Consider the following 21,620-nt stretch of genomic DNA (forward strand, 5'->3'; position numbering starts at 1 on the left):
AAAACTTCCCCGTAACTAAGAGAACTGTTTTTCAAATACGACAAATATATTTCAAAATCAGAACATTGTCGGAATACAATTGTCATAGATGCAACTAATTTGATAATAGGTGAATTAAGGTTAAATTGACTTATGTTGTAACTAACAATGACTTATAACTTTAGCATAATTTTAGCTTCACTGTCCTTCGCATTTTTTTTCTTTAATTCATTCCCGGTAACCAATTTATCGGCATTATATTCAGAAATACACAGTTTTTAATCTTCAAGCTTCTTATATAGAAATTAATAAGCTTCTTATACTTCTTTTTTTACATTAAGCAATTTTTATTAATATTATTTATTTTCGAATAATTAAAAATAAAATAACTAATTTATCACACATCTTTCAATTTGTCTGTGAAAAAAGATACATAAATGATGTATAAATAAATTTGTCTGTGAAAAATGATACATAAATGATGTATAAATTCCATAATTTAAAACCATTTCCATAATTGTTCCTTTTGACTTTGGTTTTGACCATTGACTTAAGGTCATTAATTTTTTTATCTGAGAGCAAAAAACGTGTTGAATCACTTTTTAATGGAGGAAATTCTTTCAGAACTTTAACTATCTGTTTATTCTTTCTCTGAGGGGTACCTTTTATCAATCTTTCTTCAATTAACGGACAAAAGAACGATTTTTTGAATTTAAATTGATAAGGTACATGTTTTTCACGACACATTAGTTTTACCTTTGCAAAAGGCACTTTATGGAAATATAAAAACTTGGAAGCAAGTTTGAAGTTTTTGAAGTCATCTTTGTACATTTGTATGACTTTCAATTCTACTCCATAAGTTTTTTCAATAGAAGGCAGTAATTTGAATAAAGTAGGAGGACTGTAAATCTCAAAATGTCTTAATTTTTTCTCAATCATACAATATGCGCAGTGTCAATATTCTGTACTGAACTATGACCAGGTTCACTATACTTCTGTTCAATGAGTGGTATTCCGCTTTCATTTTGAAAATTTTTTATTGCCATACACACAATTGAGTTCTTATTCTGGGGAACACAAGAATCAGACTACAAAATAATTTGATCAATTCATATATTAGGACAGTCTTGAATAATTTTAATAGTTTATACAGACAACTTGCAAGTTCATTTGCGCCTCATTGCACCAGTCATAGATTTATTCCAAAGTGCACAATAAGTTTTGTTATTCAATGAACACTGGGCTGTGATTTATAACAATTTAAATTTCTTTTGTAATAGAATGCAGAAATATTAGAAATTGGAAGGGGAAATACTTTTTCTAAATCAAAAGTCATAATTGCTGTGGTTTTGTAATCTCTATTTACAACTTTAGCTAGGTCACATTTTCTTTCTTGTCTAGTTAATATCTTAGTTATGCTGCATATTTTTTGATCACATTTTAGGTCACATTTTCTTTCTTATCTAGTTAATAGCTCTCTATGCTGCAGTATCTTTTGATCATCTTCTTTGTTTTTATACTCTTGACATAAATCACACAAATTTTCTTTGGTTTATGAAATTCCATATTAAACTTTGTATTAAAAGTTAAATAATAAACATCTTTTTTTACATTGAACTCTGGGTAAGCTTGTGTAAACAACCTGTACATTTTAATTGTACTTAATGACAGCTCTAAATATTTTTGTTAGTATTCTGTCTGCAATAGTGTGAATCAACTGTTGGAAAACTATTTAAATGTTCTCTGATCTTATCTAAGACTTGATTAGGTTTAGTTTTTCTACCTACCATTTTTCCTTTCTTCGGAGACCTTGGTAGTTCACTTACTTTATTTACCACATTATTAAAATTATAGTAAATTCTTCTTTCACTGATATTTAATGTTTTTAGAAAAAATAATTTACAAACTCTGCTTCTAACATCGTTCTTTTCAAAATGATATTTATAAACACACTTCTTGTTTTTCAATTCCTGAACTTTTTCTTTTACAATCCCACTTTTCTATATTTTGAGTATAAAAGTTAAGTTTTTTAGTGTCAGAAAATAAGAATGGATTTCAACTATGTCATTAGCACTAAAAACTTCAAAACATTTAGTTCACACAGTGAAGAACAAGCTTCTCCTACTTTTCTCTTTGGTCTCTCTTGACCATTTCTATCTATGCAGGCCTTGCCACACTGCCTTTGCTTTTTTCTGACACTTATTTTCCGCTTCTTAACACTTCTTTGTCTTTTTCTTGTGAGTTTTCTGCAAAATATAATTAAAGTAATAATAAATCTATTGTATTGGAAACTATTTATTAAACTGCTTATTAAAAGTAGAAAAATTAATGTTATTAAAACTATAATTTAGAATATTATAAAAAACAATGCATAAATACAGTTGATGTAAAAATAAATAAATAAAAGGTAACGATAATAAAATAAATTTCAAGAACTTATTTTGAATGTAAAAATAATGATCTCTTTAAAACTATTCGAGCGCAAAAGTTTTGCGCTCGAATAAATTAGTAATAGTAAATATAAAATACTTGCGTACAAAGATTGGATTACAATACGTTTTGGCAAAACGTATTGTAATCCAATCTTTGTACACAAGTATTTTATATTTAATTTTCATTGTTAGAAGAAATGATAGTAGAAGAAAAAGATGAATTAGTAGGGTCTTCCACTACATATCTAGGGGTTTCTTTCTCCATTTGGTGGTTGGGCTCCAATACTATTGGTATTGGATTATCAGCATCAGAAGCCATAAATACTCCTTATTTGTTATAAAATATTCCATATTTGTTACTTATCTTTACAAAAAAAACGATATATTTATAAATACTGTTTAGTTCTTTTGATTACGAGTAATAATTTTTATTTACTGAACATTTTAATTCAATTCAAAGAAGAAAAAAAACAATTCAATATTAAAAAACAAATGGAATGTATTACTTTTTATTTACAAAAAACAAATGTTAAAAAGTAAACAAGTGAATAAAAACAGGTGAATGAATACGTATTAATCTAAAGTCACGTGAGCAAATAGAACGCTACTATTGATCTACGCTAAGTACAACAAATGTACCTCGAGCGTCTCGTATAAAAAGTTCATTTACGACAATTGATCTACTGAACTATATTGGAAAAAAATTTAATTGAGCTATCGGATAATTTTTTTTTAAATAAGTCTACAAAAAATAGATAGTTCGCATATATAAATAATTTTTTTCAAAAATGTCAAATACGAAACTTGTATTCCGGGCTGACGAATATATATATATATATATATATATATATATATATATATATATATATATATATATATATATATATATATATATATATATATATATATATATATATATATATATACAGTGCCGGTTTTAGCACTACCAGCGCCCTGGGCGAGATTTCTACGGCGCCCCTAGCTCAATTTAACCCCATTCAAAAAAAAGGCAAAGGGTAAAATTAGTTTCGCCCCTTTATATTCGGCGCCCAGGGCCATCGCCCAACCAAGCCCTACCCTAACGCCGCCACTGTATACATATATATATATATATATATATATATATATATTATATATATATATATATATATATATATATATATATATATATATATATACATATATATATATATATATATATATATATATATATATATATATATATATATATATATATATATATATATATATATATATATATATATATATATATATATTATATATATATATATATACACTGCCGCTCACGGAAGTTAGGACAAAAAATATTTTTTCAAAAGAACAATATTAAAATGTAATTACGTTATAAAATTATTTACTTATATTAGTAAAATTTATGTTTATATAAAAATAAATCAAGTTAAATAAAACTTGTATCAAAAAAATTCTAAATTAAGTTATTTTAATGTAAATATATTAAAATAACTAACATTTAAAATAACATAAATTGTACTCACAAGTAAAAGTCTTATCATTTTAAATAAATAAACAGAGAACGCAGAAACATATTAAAGGTCACGTATGAACCTGTATTTTACATTATCAACTCAAATCTTTTAAGTTTGTCATTTAACAAGTATTTCTATTGTTTACTGTGTTTTTGCAGATATTTTGTGTATTTTGTGTTAGTGTTTAAAAAATTTCAAGTGCAGAAGTTCCAAGGTAAAATTATTAGTTACTTTTTTAGTGTAAATTCAAAATATTGAAAAAAATATGCCTAAAGGTAAGCCAATAAGTGTTGAAAAAAGGACAGCAATACTTACTTTGCTTCAAGAAGGCTATACAGTTAGAAAAATAGCTGAAAAATTAAATCTGAGTAAATCAACAGTTAGCTATACGATTTATCGATATTGAGAATCTGGAAGTTTGGAAGACAGAAACCGTCCAGGTCCTTCGAAGATTGCTAAAAGCTAATTTGCATGGTCGTGTTGCTATCCGAAAACCATATCTACGAAAAGTTAATCGAAAGAAGAGATTCCGTTGGGCACAGCTCCACAAAAATTGGACGATGGATGAATGGAAACAAGTACTCTGGACCGATGAGTCAAAATTTGAAGTTTTCGGAAATAAGCGAAGAGTTTACGTTAGAAGATCTGCTGAAGAAAAAATACTCACTCAATGTCTGGTTCCAACAGTAAAACATGGTGAAGGCTCTGTGATAGTTTGGAGTTGTTTCTCTCTAGATAGAGTGGGATATTTGCATAAAATCGATGGTATAATGAGAGCAGAACATAGAGATATCCTGGAAACGAGTGCAATCCCTTCGGGACTTCGATTAATTGGATATAATTTTATTCTGATGCATGATAATGACCCTAAACATACTGCATTATTATGTAGAAATCATTTAGAATCAAAAAAAGCTGAAAATGTATTACGTGTAATGACCTGGCCTCCCCAAAGCCCAGCGTGCAAAATTAAATAAATAGTTTATATACAAATAACAAATGAGATATTCATTCAACGTAGATATAATTATGCAAAATTGATTGAGTTAATTTTACTCTTAAAGATGTTGATATTATTGGCATTAAAAACATCGAAAGGCAACTGATTCCAAATGTTACCAATTCGGTAAGAGAAACTATATTTGCGAATATCTAGTCGACATTGTTATTTGCGCATTTTATATTTATGTCCTCGCGTGTTGTTTTTGTAGCCAATAAAAAAGAACATAGATTTATCAATTAAGACCAAGTTATGCAGAATTTTAAAGCAAGTTGATAAATCATATTTTACTTGCCTTATTTCAAGCGACTCCAAATCAAGCAATTTAAGTCGGTTATAGTAGGTCAAACGTTTTTGCACGTCCTCAACTATCTTTATCATTTCGGCATAAATTGGCAACCAATCTTGGGAGCAATATTCTAATACAGGCCTAATATATGTATTGAAGGCTCTTACTAAGATACTAGGATCGTGGGACTTGAAACATTTTAAAATAAGGTATGCTCTAGTATTAGTTGCATGTACAACGTTTGAAATTGCTTTTTATGGTTCAGTTGAGAATCCAGAGTCATTTTTTTCATTAACCGAGATCTTTTGAAATAGAAGGCCAAGCTAAAATATGATCTCCTAACCTATTGTAAAAGTTAATGAATTTTCTCGATGAAGCACGCGCGATCGTATGAAAAATATACTTACTGGTAGAAATGGGTAGTTGCCATGTTCTGATTAAAGTATTACGTTATCAAGAGCATTAACAAGGTGATGGCTATGGTCCGTATTGCAAAATGAACTGTATAACTTGATGTCATCGGCGTAAAGCTTTAAAGAGCAGTCAAGATTGTTAACAACAGCGGTTATATTGTTGATATATATTAGAAAAAGTGTTGGGCCAACACGCTACCCTGAGGAACTCCGCTAACGATATAATTATTTATTATATATATATATATATATATATATATATTTATATATATATATATATATATATATATATATATATATATATATATATATATATATATATATATATATATATATATATATATATATATATATATATATAATGTCATTAAAACATTTTATACAATATATGCCTTGGCTATTCCGTTCATAAATTAGACAAAATTGTCTAACTTACTTAACAAAGTGCACCAACGAGAAGGTAAGCCATAGGACTTTGCACTTCATCAGTAATTTTACTTAACTTAAGTAAAACTCGTTTGGGGCCATCCATAAATGGTCAGTAAATAGAAAGGGGGATGGAGGGTTGCGGAAAGGTTTGACAATAATTGAAAATGGGGAGGAGGTGTTGTCACCAAAATAATGACAATTTAAATTGTAAAGTTTATATTCACGTCATCAATTAGCACATTTTAAAAAGATCAATTAAAAAAAAAAACCATTAAAATTTGATGGTAAATACGCCTTTGTTTTATTTTACGTGAGTGGGTAACAAAAACTGACGTCAAAAAAGCAAAAAAATCACTGACAACATTTAGGGACAAGCCCTTTCCCCTTCAAAATTTTATTATGTTAACCACGCGTAATTGTAAAAACGCTACCTACATAAGACCAATTTTAGAGTATTGCTCTCTGATTTGGTTGCCAACCCGCACTGAATTGAAGAGAGATAGAATAGTATACCTAAATAACTTAGAATTCTTGTTTTGGAACTACTAGAAATTTGTGGCCTTAAGCGAGAAATGATGACATGTTACAAAATTACGAACAATTTAGTTTGCCTAAATATATCAAGTTTTGTTTTTAATAAACAACTATATTTACACTCGAGGTCTTAAAGGATTTCAGATTTTACAGAATTACATGAAACAGATCAAAAAAATGATCATTAAATGGGCATAGAGAATGCTATCTAGCATGGCTATGAATTTGAACGACATCTTTTAATGCAAGACGTTATTGATAATTTTATTGAATCATCAATTAAAATTGAAGTGGAAAAATGGTATCAAAGTTTAAAAATTATTGATGTCATCCTTTTCTTATGAGAACGTAGCCTTGCTTTTCAGGGATCTTCGCAAGAAAGTCATTGGTGACTCAAATAATGGAAAATTTTTAGTTCTGATAGAGCCATTAAACATTTAATTCTTTAACGGAGTGCAAACTGGGTAGTATATATCAAAACCTCAGTGTCAGTTTGAGGATATTTCTTACAGCACCAGAAACAGTAGCATCAGTAGCATTAAAAATTATCTAAGGTCTACCATGAGTCAGGATTGCTTTAACAACCTGTCTAGGCTAAATATTGAGTCTGACATTGTAAAACATATAGACTTTGATATGTAAATACAGAAGAAAAAGGCACGCAAGACAACCTCACTTTAACAAAATTGTTATATTTAACAACATTTTTATCATTCATAGATCTGATGTAGACTTTCTGAGTAATAAAATTTCGAAATCATTTTATATAAATTTATATATATATATATATATATATATATATATATATATATATATATATATATATATATATATATATATATATATATATATATATATATATATATATATATATATATTATTATTATTATTATTATTAATGTGGTATTTTTCTGTCAAGCATAAATATATATATATATATATATATATATATATATATATATATATATATATATATATATATGATGAAATATTTTTTGTACTATTCTCAACTAGACTTATACTCATTGATAAATTTTAAGTTTCATAGTATTATCTTTCAGCGTTAAAAAATAATGACTATATAAAATTTACAACCCCCTCAAATTGAGGGGGGATTAAACTTTATATGGTCATAATTTATGAAAGCTAAAATATTTTACTTTGAAATTTAAAATTTATCGATGAATATAAGTCTATTTGAGAATAGTACAAAAAATATTTCATCAACTTGTTGCTCTCACGTTTGGGGCAGAGGAGGGGCACAAATTTTGGGGCTTTTTTGTTCCCAGCCTACAATCATCGCAATTTTTTGCAAAGCATCCTTATTTGACATAAGTATAAATATATAAATGTTTGGAGTTTGCTCCATGTCTGGAAGTTATCTCAAAGACAAAAAAAAGCTGGTTCCGGATCTGTATATATATATATATATATATATATATATATATATATATATATATATATATATATATATATATATATATATATATATATATATATATATATATATATATATATATATATATATATATATATATATATATATATATATATATATATATATATATATATATATGGTCTAAGCAGCACTAATTTAGTAATAATTTTCAAATAAATAACAATCTTTTAAAAGCTTTTAAACAAAATGTTTCATCAAAAACAATTGACATCATCACAGAACAAAAAACAGTAGGTTGACGAAATACGTATTTTTAAAACTGTTTGATTTATTTTGTTAAAAATTGTTTTAAATATTTATACAGAGACGTTTCAATTCCTAATTGTTGCAGCTTTTTTTCAATTTGAGACGTTAAAAGTGTTTGTACTGCAAAGATAAACTAATTTTGTGCTTGATCATGAATTTGTTTTGTTATGCAGGTTTCTCGATTTTTTATAAATGATTCCTTTTCCTTTTTCTTTTTTTCTTTTAATAATAAAGTAATAATAAAGTAATAACAATAATAGTAACAAAAATAATAATATTATTATTACAAATAACAATCATATTAATAATAATAATAAGATAATGATGCTGGTGATGATAATGATGATGATGATGCTGATGATGATAATGATGATGATGATGATGATGATGATGATGATGATGATGATGATGATGATGATGATGATGATGACCATAGTTAAATTCGGTATTGTCACTTTTTTTTTCGTTAATGTAGATTTTTTTTCGGTATCGCAACTTCGCTTTCGTTTTTGCAACAGCGCTATCGTTTTTGCAACCACGTCATTCGTTTTTGCAACCGAAATGTATTTAAACTCGTTTATGCAACCCGCAATAGGTCAAATCGGCACCGGTAAGAAAATGTTAAAGCTTTCCGCCATTAAATTTACTTGAGGAATCTTCAAAAATTTGTTTAAGATGGTTTTAGATTTTTTAAAGTGTTTTGGAAAGTTTGTAATAATAATATTAATTTTAGTTTTTTAAACGGATTATTAAAATAGATTTTATCAAAAAATAAAAATAGTTGAAGCTGTATTTTCACTAAATGTTGTTTAGTTATATACATACTGTATGTATGTATGTCATAGCACAGTCAATGTCACATTAGCACTTGGACAAATAATTTAATGTTAATGTTTTAACTATTTAATATTATTCAATATTAATTATATTGATTTAACTAAAACATTTTGATTTTAAAGTTTTGGTTTGATTTGCCTTGTTGGTAAGAAACAATTAATTTAATTAAAAGTTTCAAAAATATATAGTCAGCTATAAATCCTACAAATTCAAATGGTTAAATGTCACGTATGTTCGGGGGACGCTTCCTTTTCTGGAACTATATGTGCCTTATGTAAAAAAATAATCGATATCCAATGCCATGGAGGTACAATTGGTGATGGCTATGTTGTCTGTAAAATATGTGCAGGTATTAAATTGTTACTGTATTTGTTGTTTATTTCTTAACATAAGGCTTATGTTTATACAAAAAGGTATAAAGTATAAAATGGTACTAGAGCTTATAATAAGTTCTAATACTATTTTTTACTTTATACTATTTTGTGATAAATGTAAAACAATGTTGCATTATTTAAAATAAATAAACCCTGTTGCATTATTTAATTAAATAAAACCTGTTGCATTATTTAATTAAATGTTGCATTATTTAATTAAACTCAATGTTGCATTTTCTAGTTAAATAAATCCTGATCCGGAGAGCAAAACTTTAACATTGCATATGATTAATTAATCATATGCAATCTTAAAGTTTTGCTCTCTGGATCTCTAATAATATAATATTGAGTTTAATTAAATAATCCAACATTTAATTAAATAATGTAACAGGGTTTGTTTAATTGAAATAATTTAATTAAAATATTTATGCTTAGAGACTCTAAACAGTTTAATTAAAATATTTATGCTTAGAGACTCTAAACATAAATGTTTTTTTAATTGTAAAGTAAAATTCAGTTAACAGCATAATTCTACAATAGTATATTTTATTCAACACAATATTTAATTTATCTCAAACTTTCAAACAATCAAATGCAATATGATTAATAAGAATACAATTACTTTTTATTACATAAAATGTATTGCATATTATTTAAATTTATAAACTAATAATTTGCATTATAAGATTATAAAATTATAAGAATAAAATTATACCAAATAAATGTTTTTCAATTAAATAACTTTAAAAAATGTTTCAATATAGATTTAAAATAAATTTACTTAGTTTAATTATTTCATTATTAAGGTTGTTGTAAAATTTCTCCAACGAAAAAAGATGATTTAGTTGGTAGAGGTAATTTTTCATTTGTTTATATGTAACTTTTTTTATAAGCGTCTATACAAAAATATTTAAATTAATAAATATGAGAACTTTTTTTAACAACTACATAACTATTTTTATTGCTTATTTTTAAAAAGTGATAATTTTTTAAAATAAGCTCTTGTAGTAAACCAATATGAAAAATAAATCTTTTAAAGATAAGAAATTAAAGTTTTGTTTTTTGGATATTTTTCTCTATTGAACAATTATAGAGATAAACAATAACTTGCAATGTGCTTGCAAATTGTTCATGAGGATTTTATTTTTATTACTTTCGAATTAAGGCAAAGCAAATAGTAGCTTAAGAATAAAATTGCTTTTTTAGGTGTTCAAAAAATGACAAAAGAAAAAATTGAGGAAATAGCTTCTTCTCTCTTACTTAGATCTATATTTTCTGGGCAGGTATTAACGATACTTTTGTTAAGATGATAAAATGAATCTGTTTTATTATAAACTTTATATATATATATATATATATATAATTTATATATATATAAATATATATATAAATTATATATATATTTATATATATAAATTATATATATATTAATATATTTATATATTATATATATATATATATATAAATTACGTTAGTGTATTCTACAAATAGAATGCTCAATGTTCTTAAAGATCAAAGCAGTATATATATACACATATATATATATATATATATATATATATATATATATATATATATATATATATATATATATATATATATATAGAGAGAGAGAGAGAGAGAGAGAGAGAGAGAGAGAGAGAGAGAGAGAGAGAGAGAGAGAGAGAGAGAGAGAGAGAGAGAGAGAGAGAGAGAGAGAGAGAGAATGAAATATATTTTAAAAATTAACATTTTTAAGCAATGGTATTTAGGTTTACAGTTACAGGCATGATTTATTTAATGCAGGAAGTAAAAGTAAAAGTAGGTGTAATTGTGTGTGTATTTTTTTTTTAAGATTTCAAATAGTAAAAAAAAATAAATGCAATGTATTTTTAAAACTTTTTTTTATTGTTTTACTTCCAGAAAATTTATGTGATCAAGAGCTGATTGACTTGTTAAGTGAGGATCAACAACACTATCTATATAGTGCTTTGGCTCGGTCATATAATTCTATAAAAGTAAATTTTATGTTTTGTCTTAATTTTTTTTTTTTTTTATGCTTATTTAACATTTAACAGTATACGTAAAATATAATTATGAGTTAGTTCAAAGATCTTTTCAGAATTTTGAAAAATTCGTTGCTGTAAATAACTGTTAGCTTGTTTTTTTTTAGTATAATGAATATGTATTTAAAGTTCTGGTGCCTGAAGCAATTATTTATCTTTTCGCTAAAGTTGAGGGAATGTCAAGAATTCAAGTATTCTTTTTATTGTTGAACTTTGTTATAATCTTATCCATTATTATCTTTTTTAGTTATCTTTTCAGTTTTAGTTAATCACTATACTTTTTAAGTTATATTAGTTTTGTAAATTAAAAGTTTAAATTGTTTTGAATTATTGTTAGGCAGAAGTTTTATTAATGTCATATATTTCAGAAAGGTAATTTATTATTTGTTTGAGAATCATAAATGTATGAGTTAAAATAACTTTAGTTATGAAAGCTTGTAATTTGTTTGTGACATTTGCTGAATGTTACTTAAGTCAGATGGCTAGAATAAATTATTATTGTTAAGAAAGCAGAGGAATTTGGGTTGTAATATCAAAGTAATACACAATAGTTAGTTGTAATACACAATAGTTACTTGTGATGCACAATAGTTAATTGAGAAAATGTTTGAAAACTTTATAAAATCTTTGTAACTGTTAAGTTTGCAATTCAAAAATGGGAACGAGTTTTTGTGATTTTAAGGAGTGCATTATATTTTAAATTAAAATGTACAAACTCTTTTTATAGGACTGATATTTCAATATTGGAATAATTTGATCTGTGTTATCTGATCATATTGCAAAATTTTTATTTCTCATCTTATATGGAATGTCGTAGCATCAAACTTATTTGAATTGCTTTAATATTTTCTTATTAAAATTTACATATAGTTCATTTTATTTTACATTTAGTAGTTTAAATATAGAATGCATGTAAAGCAGTTTTAAACAAAAAAGATTTTTACAAATTTTTAACTAGCATAGTATAGTAGTATAACGATTATAAGCTTCACTTTCAGTTAGAGTTAAACATTTTCTTTAAATAGCTTTCTTTGAATATGGTTGAATAACATATATGTGTTAATTATATAATTATGTTTAATAATTTATATAACATTCATATAAGGTTTATCTTTATATTTATATTTTTAATACTATAGAAATCAAGAAATTTCAGAGGAAGATGAAAGTGATAAATCATCAGGTAAGAATTTGTCAGAGTCAACTTAAATAACTAAGCTAATTTATTGCATTTAGCATTTTTGAAGTTAATTTTTAACTGTGTTGCATTTTAAATTTAAATCATAAATTTGTTGTAGTTTCATGTTTGTTGAAGCAGTTTTTATTAATCTTTTAATTGTATATTATTTATTTTAGACTGTGGTAGTACTTTTTCACAAAATTTGATAGAAAGGTTAAAAAGTTCTCAAATAGCTAGTATGTTTTACCCGTACCTTTTTTTTACTTATTAAATCATTGTAGTATATATTATGATAAAAAACAGTACTTTGCAATAAGTAATAGATAGTATTACTTATTGCAAATAAGTAAATAAAATAATATATTATTTCAAACATATTAAAACTATGCAAATAATATATGTGTGTACATAATTTTATGATGATTATATAATCTATTATGATGATATAGCTAATTATAGTTAATTTCTTATGTAGTATTCTCTTTTCTTTATGATTCTGTTTCCTGTATAATATTTCAAATTGTTTTTAGAAAATGAACGTTTACACAGATGGTCTAAAAATCAAGAAAGTACAAAAGTTATAAAAGACTGTGTTGTAATTGATAAAGAGGAAAATGTACTTTTTTTCTGTGCATTTGGAATTAATTTATTAATAAAATATTGTCAAGTTTATTTATAATGAAGAGTTTATATCAATACTTATCATATAGTACGTTTTTTTTTATTAAAATGAATTATGGATATGTTTCAGAATGTCATTATCAATGAATTACTATCAGAATTAGTATTAAGGGTGAGTTTTTAGTAAAAGTGATTCATATATATATATATATATATATATATATATATATATATATATATATATATATATATATATATACACATATATACATAAATACATATATATATATATATATATATATATATATATACATATATAGATATATATACATATATACATATATACATATATACATAAATACATAAATACATATATACATATATACATATATACATATATATATATATATATATATATATATATATATATATATATATATATATATATATATTTATATATATAAATGTAAATATAAGTTTTTAATATGAGTTAATGTAGCAAACTTATCTTTTTTTTTTGATCAATGAACTTTTTTTATTTGGGATTGTTTTCTATAATGTGTTGTTTTTAACAGGTTTGTTCGGAATTAAATGAAAATATTTATTGTGAAAAAGAAGTGAAAGATGATAGAAATACAACTAAAGTTGATCAAGTTGAAAACACTAAACAATTGGTTGATGCAGAATATACTGTGTTTGATTTTGGAAAAGATTTTAAAGTTATAGATGTTGAAAATAAATATGAAGTAAATTTTGTTTTACTATATGTTTTATTATATTAAGTATCTGTTGCCAGACACTTTATTTTTATTTTTAATTCAACTCCCCAATACCAACAATGCAACTACAGACGATGAGGCTACTTAATTGTGGTTTTAACCCTCTCTCAACTCTATAACTCCAAAACACGAACCTTGGCAAACAAGGCCGCTGCATGGAGAAACAAGTTAAGCATGGTACTACCAGGGTCATGGTGGTGATTAAACTCAGAATCTCTTGCTTATGAAGTGAGTGGTCTACCACTACACCACTACCGCGTAATTAATTGGTTTGTGCAGATTTTATTTCTAAACATTAGTTAATGTATAACTATGCGGTAGTGGTGTTGTGGTAGAGCACTCGCTTCATAAGCAAGAGGTTCCGAGTTCGATCCCCACCACGTCCCTGGTAGTACCGCGCTCAACTTGTTTCTCCGCGCAGCAGCCTTGTTCGTCAAGGTTTGTGTTTTGGAGTTATAGAGTTGAGAGAGAGTTATAACCACAAGTAGCCTCCTCATCTGTAGTGGCCTTAACAGCCTTGGGGAAGTAAACTAACAAAAAAAAAAAAGAATTTTGAAATCTTTTCAACAGGTTGGCTCAGATTTTGATGAAAACATTCATTTTCAAATTGAATCAATAGATGTTAAAAATAAGAATAAAGTTGAAAAAACTACAGAAGTGGCTAATGTAGAAGAAAAACACCAAATGTTTGATTTTGGAAAAGGAAATGTTATGGATGTTAAAAATGAGCATGGAGTGAGTTAGGTTTTATTATGTTATTTTAATTGAATATTTTAGCACTTGTGTGTTGTTATTTTAAAAATAAAGTTGAAACTGTCGTGAGTTTTTTTACGTTTAATCGAGAGCTGATATATACTGCCCTGCTTAGAAAATAAATAGGAGCTTTTAAAAACCAAATATTTTTATTTTATTTTAAGTTTATATTTGATTTGGTATCACTAATTTTCGATTAGGAGGTTTGTATTAATAACATAATTAATAATTATGTTATTAATACAAACCTCCTAATTGATTTTTAACCATGAGTGTTTAGTCATATATATATATTTTAAGTGGTGTTTAAATTCCCTTTTTTAGCCTAATAACCTTACTATTTAATATTATTTTTCTCATTTTGGTGTGTTTTCTAGCAGAGCAGTTTATCTTTTTATATCTTTTTTTTTTTTTTTTTTGTATGTTTATGCATTTAAAAGTCTGTTATTAGCTTTGTATGTTTTATTTAGACTACAATCTAAATTTAAAAAAAATTGTTTCAATGTGTCTGAAATATATTCATAAATAATTTATATGTTCAGGAAAAATCTTCAGCATCAAGATCACCTTTAAATGCCAGTGTTGATGCAATGGAACTCAATGTAATTTTAATTATCAAAATTTGTACTATTTAACCATATTTCCTTTTATAATAGAATTTTTCATCTTTTCAGTAAAAAATTTTATATTTTTGTATATTTATTTTGTTTGCTTTTTTCAGTTTATGTCATGAGCACCTTCCCCTAAATGCTGACTTAAAAGCCTTATCCAAAACAATTAGCATTTTTTGTTTTTAATTTCAAGTTTGTTTTTACCTGTATGAAAATACCAGTTTTTGCAAAACAAATATTATTTTCATACATGTGTAAATAATATATTGGTTTTGCACATCAACTAATTAAGCTTGTGCAAATTGATCCAAGTCTATAAATTTCATTTTTGATCTTTTCCCCCTTTTTTACCCAAATTATTTGGGTTTTTTTTAACCCTTATTCATTTATAATATTTGCAAATTTGAATTCTCTTTTTTTTTAAGGAATTATTAATAAAAAACATCTACTTTTAAGATATATAATATCTATAAATTTAATGTTCACAATTTAGGAGCACTTAAGTGATATGACCAAAGTGTATAAGCGGTTTGGAAAAAGATTTGTAAGTAAAAGTTTTTGATTTGTCATTAAAAAAAGTTAAAATTTATTTATTTTAAAATATTTTATAATCTTTTGAAAAATTACTGTTTTATCATGCTCTGTTATTCATATTAATCTAGTCTAAAAAGAATGAAGAATTGAACAATGATATTCACAGGTTAAAACTATGACCAATTGAATACTTATAAAAATATAATTGCATAAATTTATATGAATAAAATTAAATTTGTTTTATTCTCAAAAATAATATTTGTTGTTTAAACAGTCGAGTTGCCATGAATGAAAATGAACAAACAAAAATGGGAAGTATGCTAACAGGATTTATGAAAGTTGGTTTGGTGTCTGAAGCTGAAAAAGTAAGTTTTTTTGAAAAAATTTAAAAAGTTTTTTCTGATTTTTTTTTTATTCTATTTAATAGAAAATGATTATTTTTAAAAATTTATTTTAATTTATTTTGAGAAGACTTATTTAGTTAGAGTTTGTATTTTTTAATATAGTTATTTAAACAATGGAAGAGTAATATTAAGTTTGAAAAAAATGATTTGAAAGAAGTAAAAAAATCTCTCCGTCAAAAAATGTCTCCGTCGTTAAATGCACAGAAATAGACTGTGGTGCATACATTATTGATCTTCCCAGACATCTTAGAAATATACATAAAATTAATCCTGAAGTAGCTAGAAAAGCTAGAGGTATTTTTGATCTAAGAAAAACAAGATCCTCAGGTGGAGAAAAAGTAAAAAAAAAGACAAAATACATATGTCCTATATGTAGCATTGTTACAAAAAACATACATGATCATCTTTATCGAGCTCCCCATCATCTTAAAAATGATTTGGCTACATATAGAGAAATGCTTAACAAAAAGCAACTTTATAATGAAAGTAATTATATGTCTGTATCTGAATGCACCGAAACAAACTCTGCTTTACCTAATTCAATAGGGTCAGGATTTATGACAAAATTACCAAATGAAGTTGGATATTTCCAAACATCTTGCTTGCCAAATAAACCTAAAAGCAGTAATGATGATAAAGATGATAATGAAGCAAATACTATAATTGAAAAAGGAGAAAATGACATTCTATGTTTTCAAGATTATCTTCACACATTTCTTCTTTACTTAAAAAGTCCATCAGGAGGAAAGAAAGATCCACAAGCTGCATCAAATGAAATGCATCAAATTAGAAGAATGATGGAAGTCATTTTACCAGACTCTCTAATGCTACCCAACCTGACTGATCTATGTTACACAAGTCTATTAAACCTTAAACTCTTACAAGATAAATGGTTCCCTTACTCAAAACAAAAAGGTTATGAGCCAGGCACTCAACGTTCTTATTTGCTATCACTAAGCCATTTTGTAAATTTTCTTCTACGTTCTAAATTAACTCCCACTGTTCCCAATGTTGTTCCTTGCGTCCTATCTGCTGATGTTCTCAATGTTTGTCAGAAAGAAATTAGTAATTGGAGAACCTCTCTGCGTGGTGAAGAGGCACTAAGAGAATATGATGTAATGATGGCAGATGCTGAAAATATAATTCCGAAGGAATCTTTTCAAGCTATAACTAAAAGTGATTTTTATCAAGATGTTGTTAAAAATGTTAAATATATTTACAATAATTACAAAAACAGGCCGTCAGAGTTTCTAGTTACTCGAACTCTGTTTACAAATATTAGAGACTGTATTTTTTTTGGCCTAATAACCAATAATGTTTCACGGTCTGGAGCTGTCTCAAGTATGACAGCTTCAGAATTTCGAAAAGGAACTTTTTCACCAACAGGAAGTTTTATTGTTTTAGTGAGGAAACATAAAACTGCTAAACAATACGGTCCATGTCAAATTATATTAAATCCTGATCTGAAAGTTATGTGTGATTGTTACGATCAAATTATACGCAACGCAATTCCAGGTAAAATGTCGGAAAACTTTTTTATAACATGGTCTGGGTGTGCGTTTGAATCTGGCGGTGTTTCAACTCAATTAAATTCTTTTTTTTCAAAGTGTCTGCCAAATGAAGATTCAATTGAAAAACGATGCAGTGCTACGATGGTTCGAAAAAGTCTGCTTACTTTTTTTTATGACAATCATCCTGAATATAAAAGCAAGTTAGCAACCCTTATGAAACATAAAGAAACAACAGCTCAACGGTGGTATTACCTAAACAAAAACAAACAAGATACATGTGAGGCATCTGAAAAAGTTACTGAAACTTTATTTGGAGACATCAAAGTTGAATCTAAAGCACAAAGTCTAAAATCAGAAGTTTTCCCTAAATCATCATCTATGTTAACCAATATTAAAAAAAAGACTTTACATTCTGAAGAAAATCAAGATTCCGAATGTTCAAATATCTCTGAAACTAGTGATGTTAGTGAAAGTGATGAGGAATATAATTTTCAATCTAATTCAATACACGCAAAAAAAAGTTGGACAACAGATGAAATAAATGAATTACATAAACTATTTAATATTTCTGATACTATAACATTAACTCAACCTATAATTCGGAAAGTTGTTGCAGAAAATGAAATTCTGAAATTTCGATCTCCTAAACAAATATATGACAAATTGCTACATTTAAGAAAATGCAAAGTACAAAATGAAAATGAGGAAAAGCAGTGTTTGAAGTTTTTATTCAATACAGAACAATTAAAAATGATAAGAAAATTATTTTCCTCTACAATATCTGGCCACCATAATGTTGTTTCACAAGCTAATGTGACAAGCATAATAAATCAAAATAGTGAAGCTCAAGAGTTATTTAAAAATTTTACTGCTGAGCAGATTGTCGCTAAAGTGCGTTATGAAAAAAAGAAGTTTTTGTATAAAAAACTCTAATTTTTAGATTTTTCATATATATATATATATATATATCTGTGTGTGTGTGTGTGTGTGTGTGTGTGTGTGTGTGTGTGTGTGTGTGTGTGTGTATGTGTGTGTGTGTCTATATATATATATATATATATATATATATATATATATATATATATATATATATATATATATATATATATATATATATATATATATATATATATATATATATATATATATTATGTATATATATACATATGAATCTTACTTCGAAATATTTCTAGTTTTTAATACTTTGATTAAATAAAAAAACATGGTTAAAGTTTTGAAGTATAATAAAGCAATCAATATTATACAAAGTTTGCGATTTGCTATAACTTTTTTATTAGCATTTATGTTTTGAAATTCGAAATTTTTTCATTCAACAGGTTGGCATTTGTTTTTACCAAATTTAAGTCAAAATTTTTACTTGTTAATTTTACCTGTTAAATTTCTGATGAAAAATTCTCTCATTTGATTTAAATGTGAAGATTTGTAGTATTTAAATTTTTTATCAGGTGAAAATCTTTTAATATTTTTAAAGATATATATATATATGTGTGTGTATATATATATATATATATATATATATATATATATATATATATATATATATATATATATATATATATATATATATATATATATATATGAGTGTATATTGGTACATGTTGTATTCTATTAGAAAAAAATAACTCTTGTCTGCTTAAAGTGATTTATATTTTTTGCAAAATAGATCAAATTATGCTAAAATAATTTAAATTAAAGCAAAACAGTTAATATAATAGAGGAAATAGGTTTTAGATTACCTATTTAAAGGTCTTAATCAACACCCCATAAATTACGAAACGCTAAGTTTCACTAACAACAAAACAAAAAAGATCAAAAGTTTTTCCTCGCCTTAAATTAATTAAGAAATAAAACTAGCTCATCAAGTTTAATAAAAATCACCACGTAAAAAAACTTAAAATCTTCTGTTTTTTAAATAAATTTAGCGTTGCGTGATTATGAACGATCCCTAAAACAATAGGATTGTGGTTACATTTTGTTCAACAATGGATCATGAAAACTAAATAGGACTGAATTTTTGGAACGCATCTTTTACAGTTATTACTTCATTTTATATACTTTAATTACAATTTATATATAGTTAGTTCCTTATCTATTTCAGATGAAACAGATACTTGAAATTTATTTGACGCAAACTTATGACGTAGTGCGATGCTTGAGATCAAATCTCTGCTTAACCGGGCACGTCATCCTCTTCTTGAGGCGGTTTTAAAGACTGTTACAGTAACCATACGTATTATATATTAAATTATATTTCCATAAAAACTACAAAACTTTAAAAAAGTTTGAATGATATAAAGTTAGAGGGGCGGTTATAACATTTTTCGGAATAATACAGTATAAACCTTATCAATTTTAAACGATTCTTTAATATATATAACCTAAAATTAGTTTATGAATTTAATTTATTATGTAATTTTTACTTTTTAGCATTGCTTAAAAAAACCTCCGCTTTTAAACAGCGTACCACCCTTCCACCCGCCGTTATAGATAAAAATAAACTACTCACTGTTTCTAGTTCACTGATTATATAATGTCTACATTATCTTACGCTAAAGGTTTTAGCCACCAAAATAACTTTCTTTTAAGGGTCCAACCTGCCTTATGCTTTCTTAAATGCTCTTAAAAGATGTCTCTCGATACCCGATTTTTCTTAATAATTCAGCGCCTTTGGTCATGTACTTATCCTAACATTTAGTCAATATTCCTGGAACAATATTTATAAAAATAGACTTTCATAGAAAGCTCTTTAACTTCTATATTAATTTATTATTAAATATAGTAAATTTTAAAAGTTTTACTCGATTCATCAAAAGTAATCCGTGTAAACCACCATTAAATATGCGTATTTTGTTTAAAACTAACAAGTTTTTCTGTTAAACCTCAACATTTTTTTTTTAATTTTGAAAAATTATATAATTTTTTTCATAAAAATAAAGATTATTCTTTGGATTATGGTTTTTTACTGATATTTGACCTAAAATAAACAAAGAATCAAGGTTTTTACAAGCGATCGGTATTGCAACCTTCATTAATCGGTAATGCAACTTCTACGACATACCCGTGATACAGCTAAAAATGTATCTTCTTTTTATTAAAAATTATTTCAGTATCTTTCATACCAAAGATAACGGAGTCCATCACTCACTTTCATAATCACCAATCAACAAAATAAAAGTTATGAGTTTTTTTAGATTTATCATGAAATCAAGTAAGCTTTAACTCAAGTATAATTAGAAACAATTTATACTTGGTTTAATAAAAAAAAAATTTCATGATAAATTCATATTTTAGGCTTATATGATAATGGTGATCATTATATTTTTAGGGGTGATCGACTCCTAACAATGTTTAAAATCATATCAGAATAACAATTTAACCATCACCCCATTTTTAATAAAAACAATAACAAAATATCAAAACCTCGGTAATGCTACGCGCCGTTAAATTGGAATAAAAGCGCAAAGTTGCATTATCGAATAAATTTCAACATACTGATGATGATGATGATGATGATGATGATGATGATGATGATGATGATGATGATGATGATGATGATGATGATGGTGATGTTGATGACGATGGTGATGATGATGATGATGATGATGATGATGATGATGATGATGATGATGATGATGATGATGATGATGATGATGATGATGAT

The 21,620-nt window shown here is 25.9% G+C and overlaps 1 protein-coding gene across 1 annotated transcript; it reads left to right on the plus strand.

Annotated features, from left to right (window-relative positions):
- Positions 1-9,245: 9,245 nt before the first annotated feature.
- Positions 9,246-16,667, plus strand: LOC136089013 (uncharacterized). Its single transcript, XM_065814448.1, has 17 exons — positions 9,246-9,475; positions 10,307-10,354; positions 10,707-10,783; positions 11,252-11,300; positions 11,403-11,497; positions 11,653-11,736; positions 12,685-12,728; positions 12,902-12,961; positions 13,256-13,341; positions 13,477-13,518; positions 13,922-14,092; positions 14,696-14,860; positions 15,421-15,480; positions 15,983-16,033; positions 16,152-16,189; positions 16,298-16,388; positions 16,530-16,667. The coding sequence occupies exons 6-17, from the start codon at positions 11,657-11,659 to the stop codon at positions 16,635-16,637; spliced, it is 996 nt and encodes a 331-aa protein (XP_065670520.1). The 5' UTR covers positions 9,246-9,475; positions 10,307-10,354; positions 10,707-10,783; positions 11,252-11,300; positions 11,403-11,497; positions 11,653-11,656; the 3' UTR covers positions 16,638-16,667.
- Positions 16,668-21,620: the final 4,953 nt, after the last annotated feature.

Source organism: Hydra vulgaris, chromosome 12 (assembly GCF_038396675.1).
Source record: "Hydra vulgaris chromosome 12, alternate assembly HydraT2T_AEP".
Lineage (NCBI taxonomy): Eukaryota > Metazoa > Cnidaria > Hydrozoa > Anthoathecata > Hydridae > Hydra > Hydra vulgaris.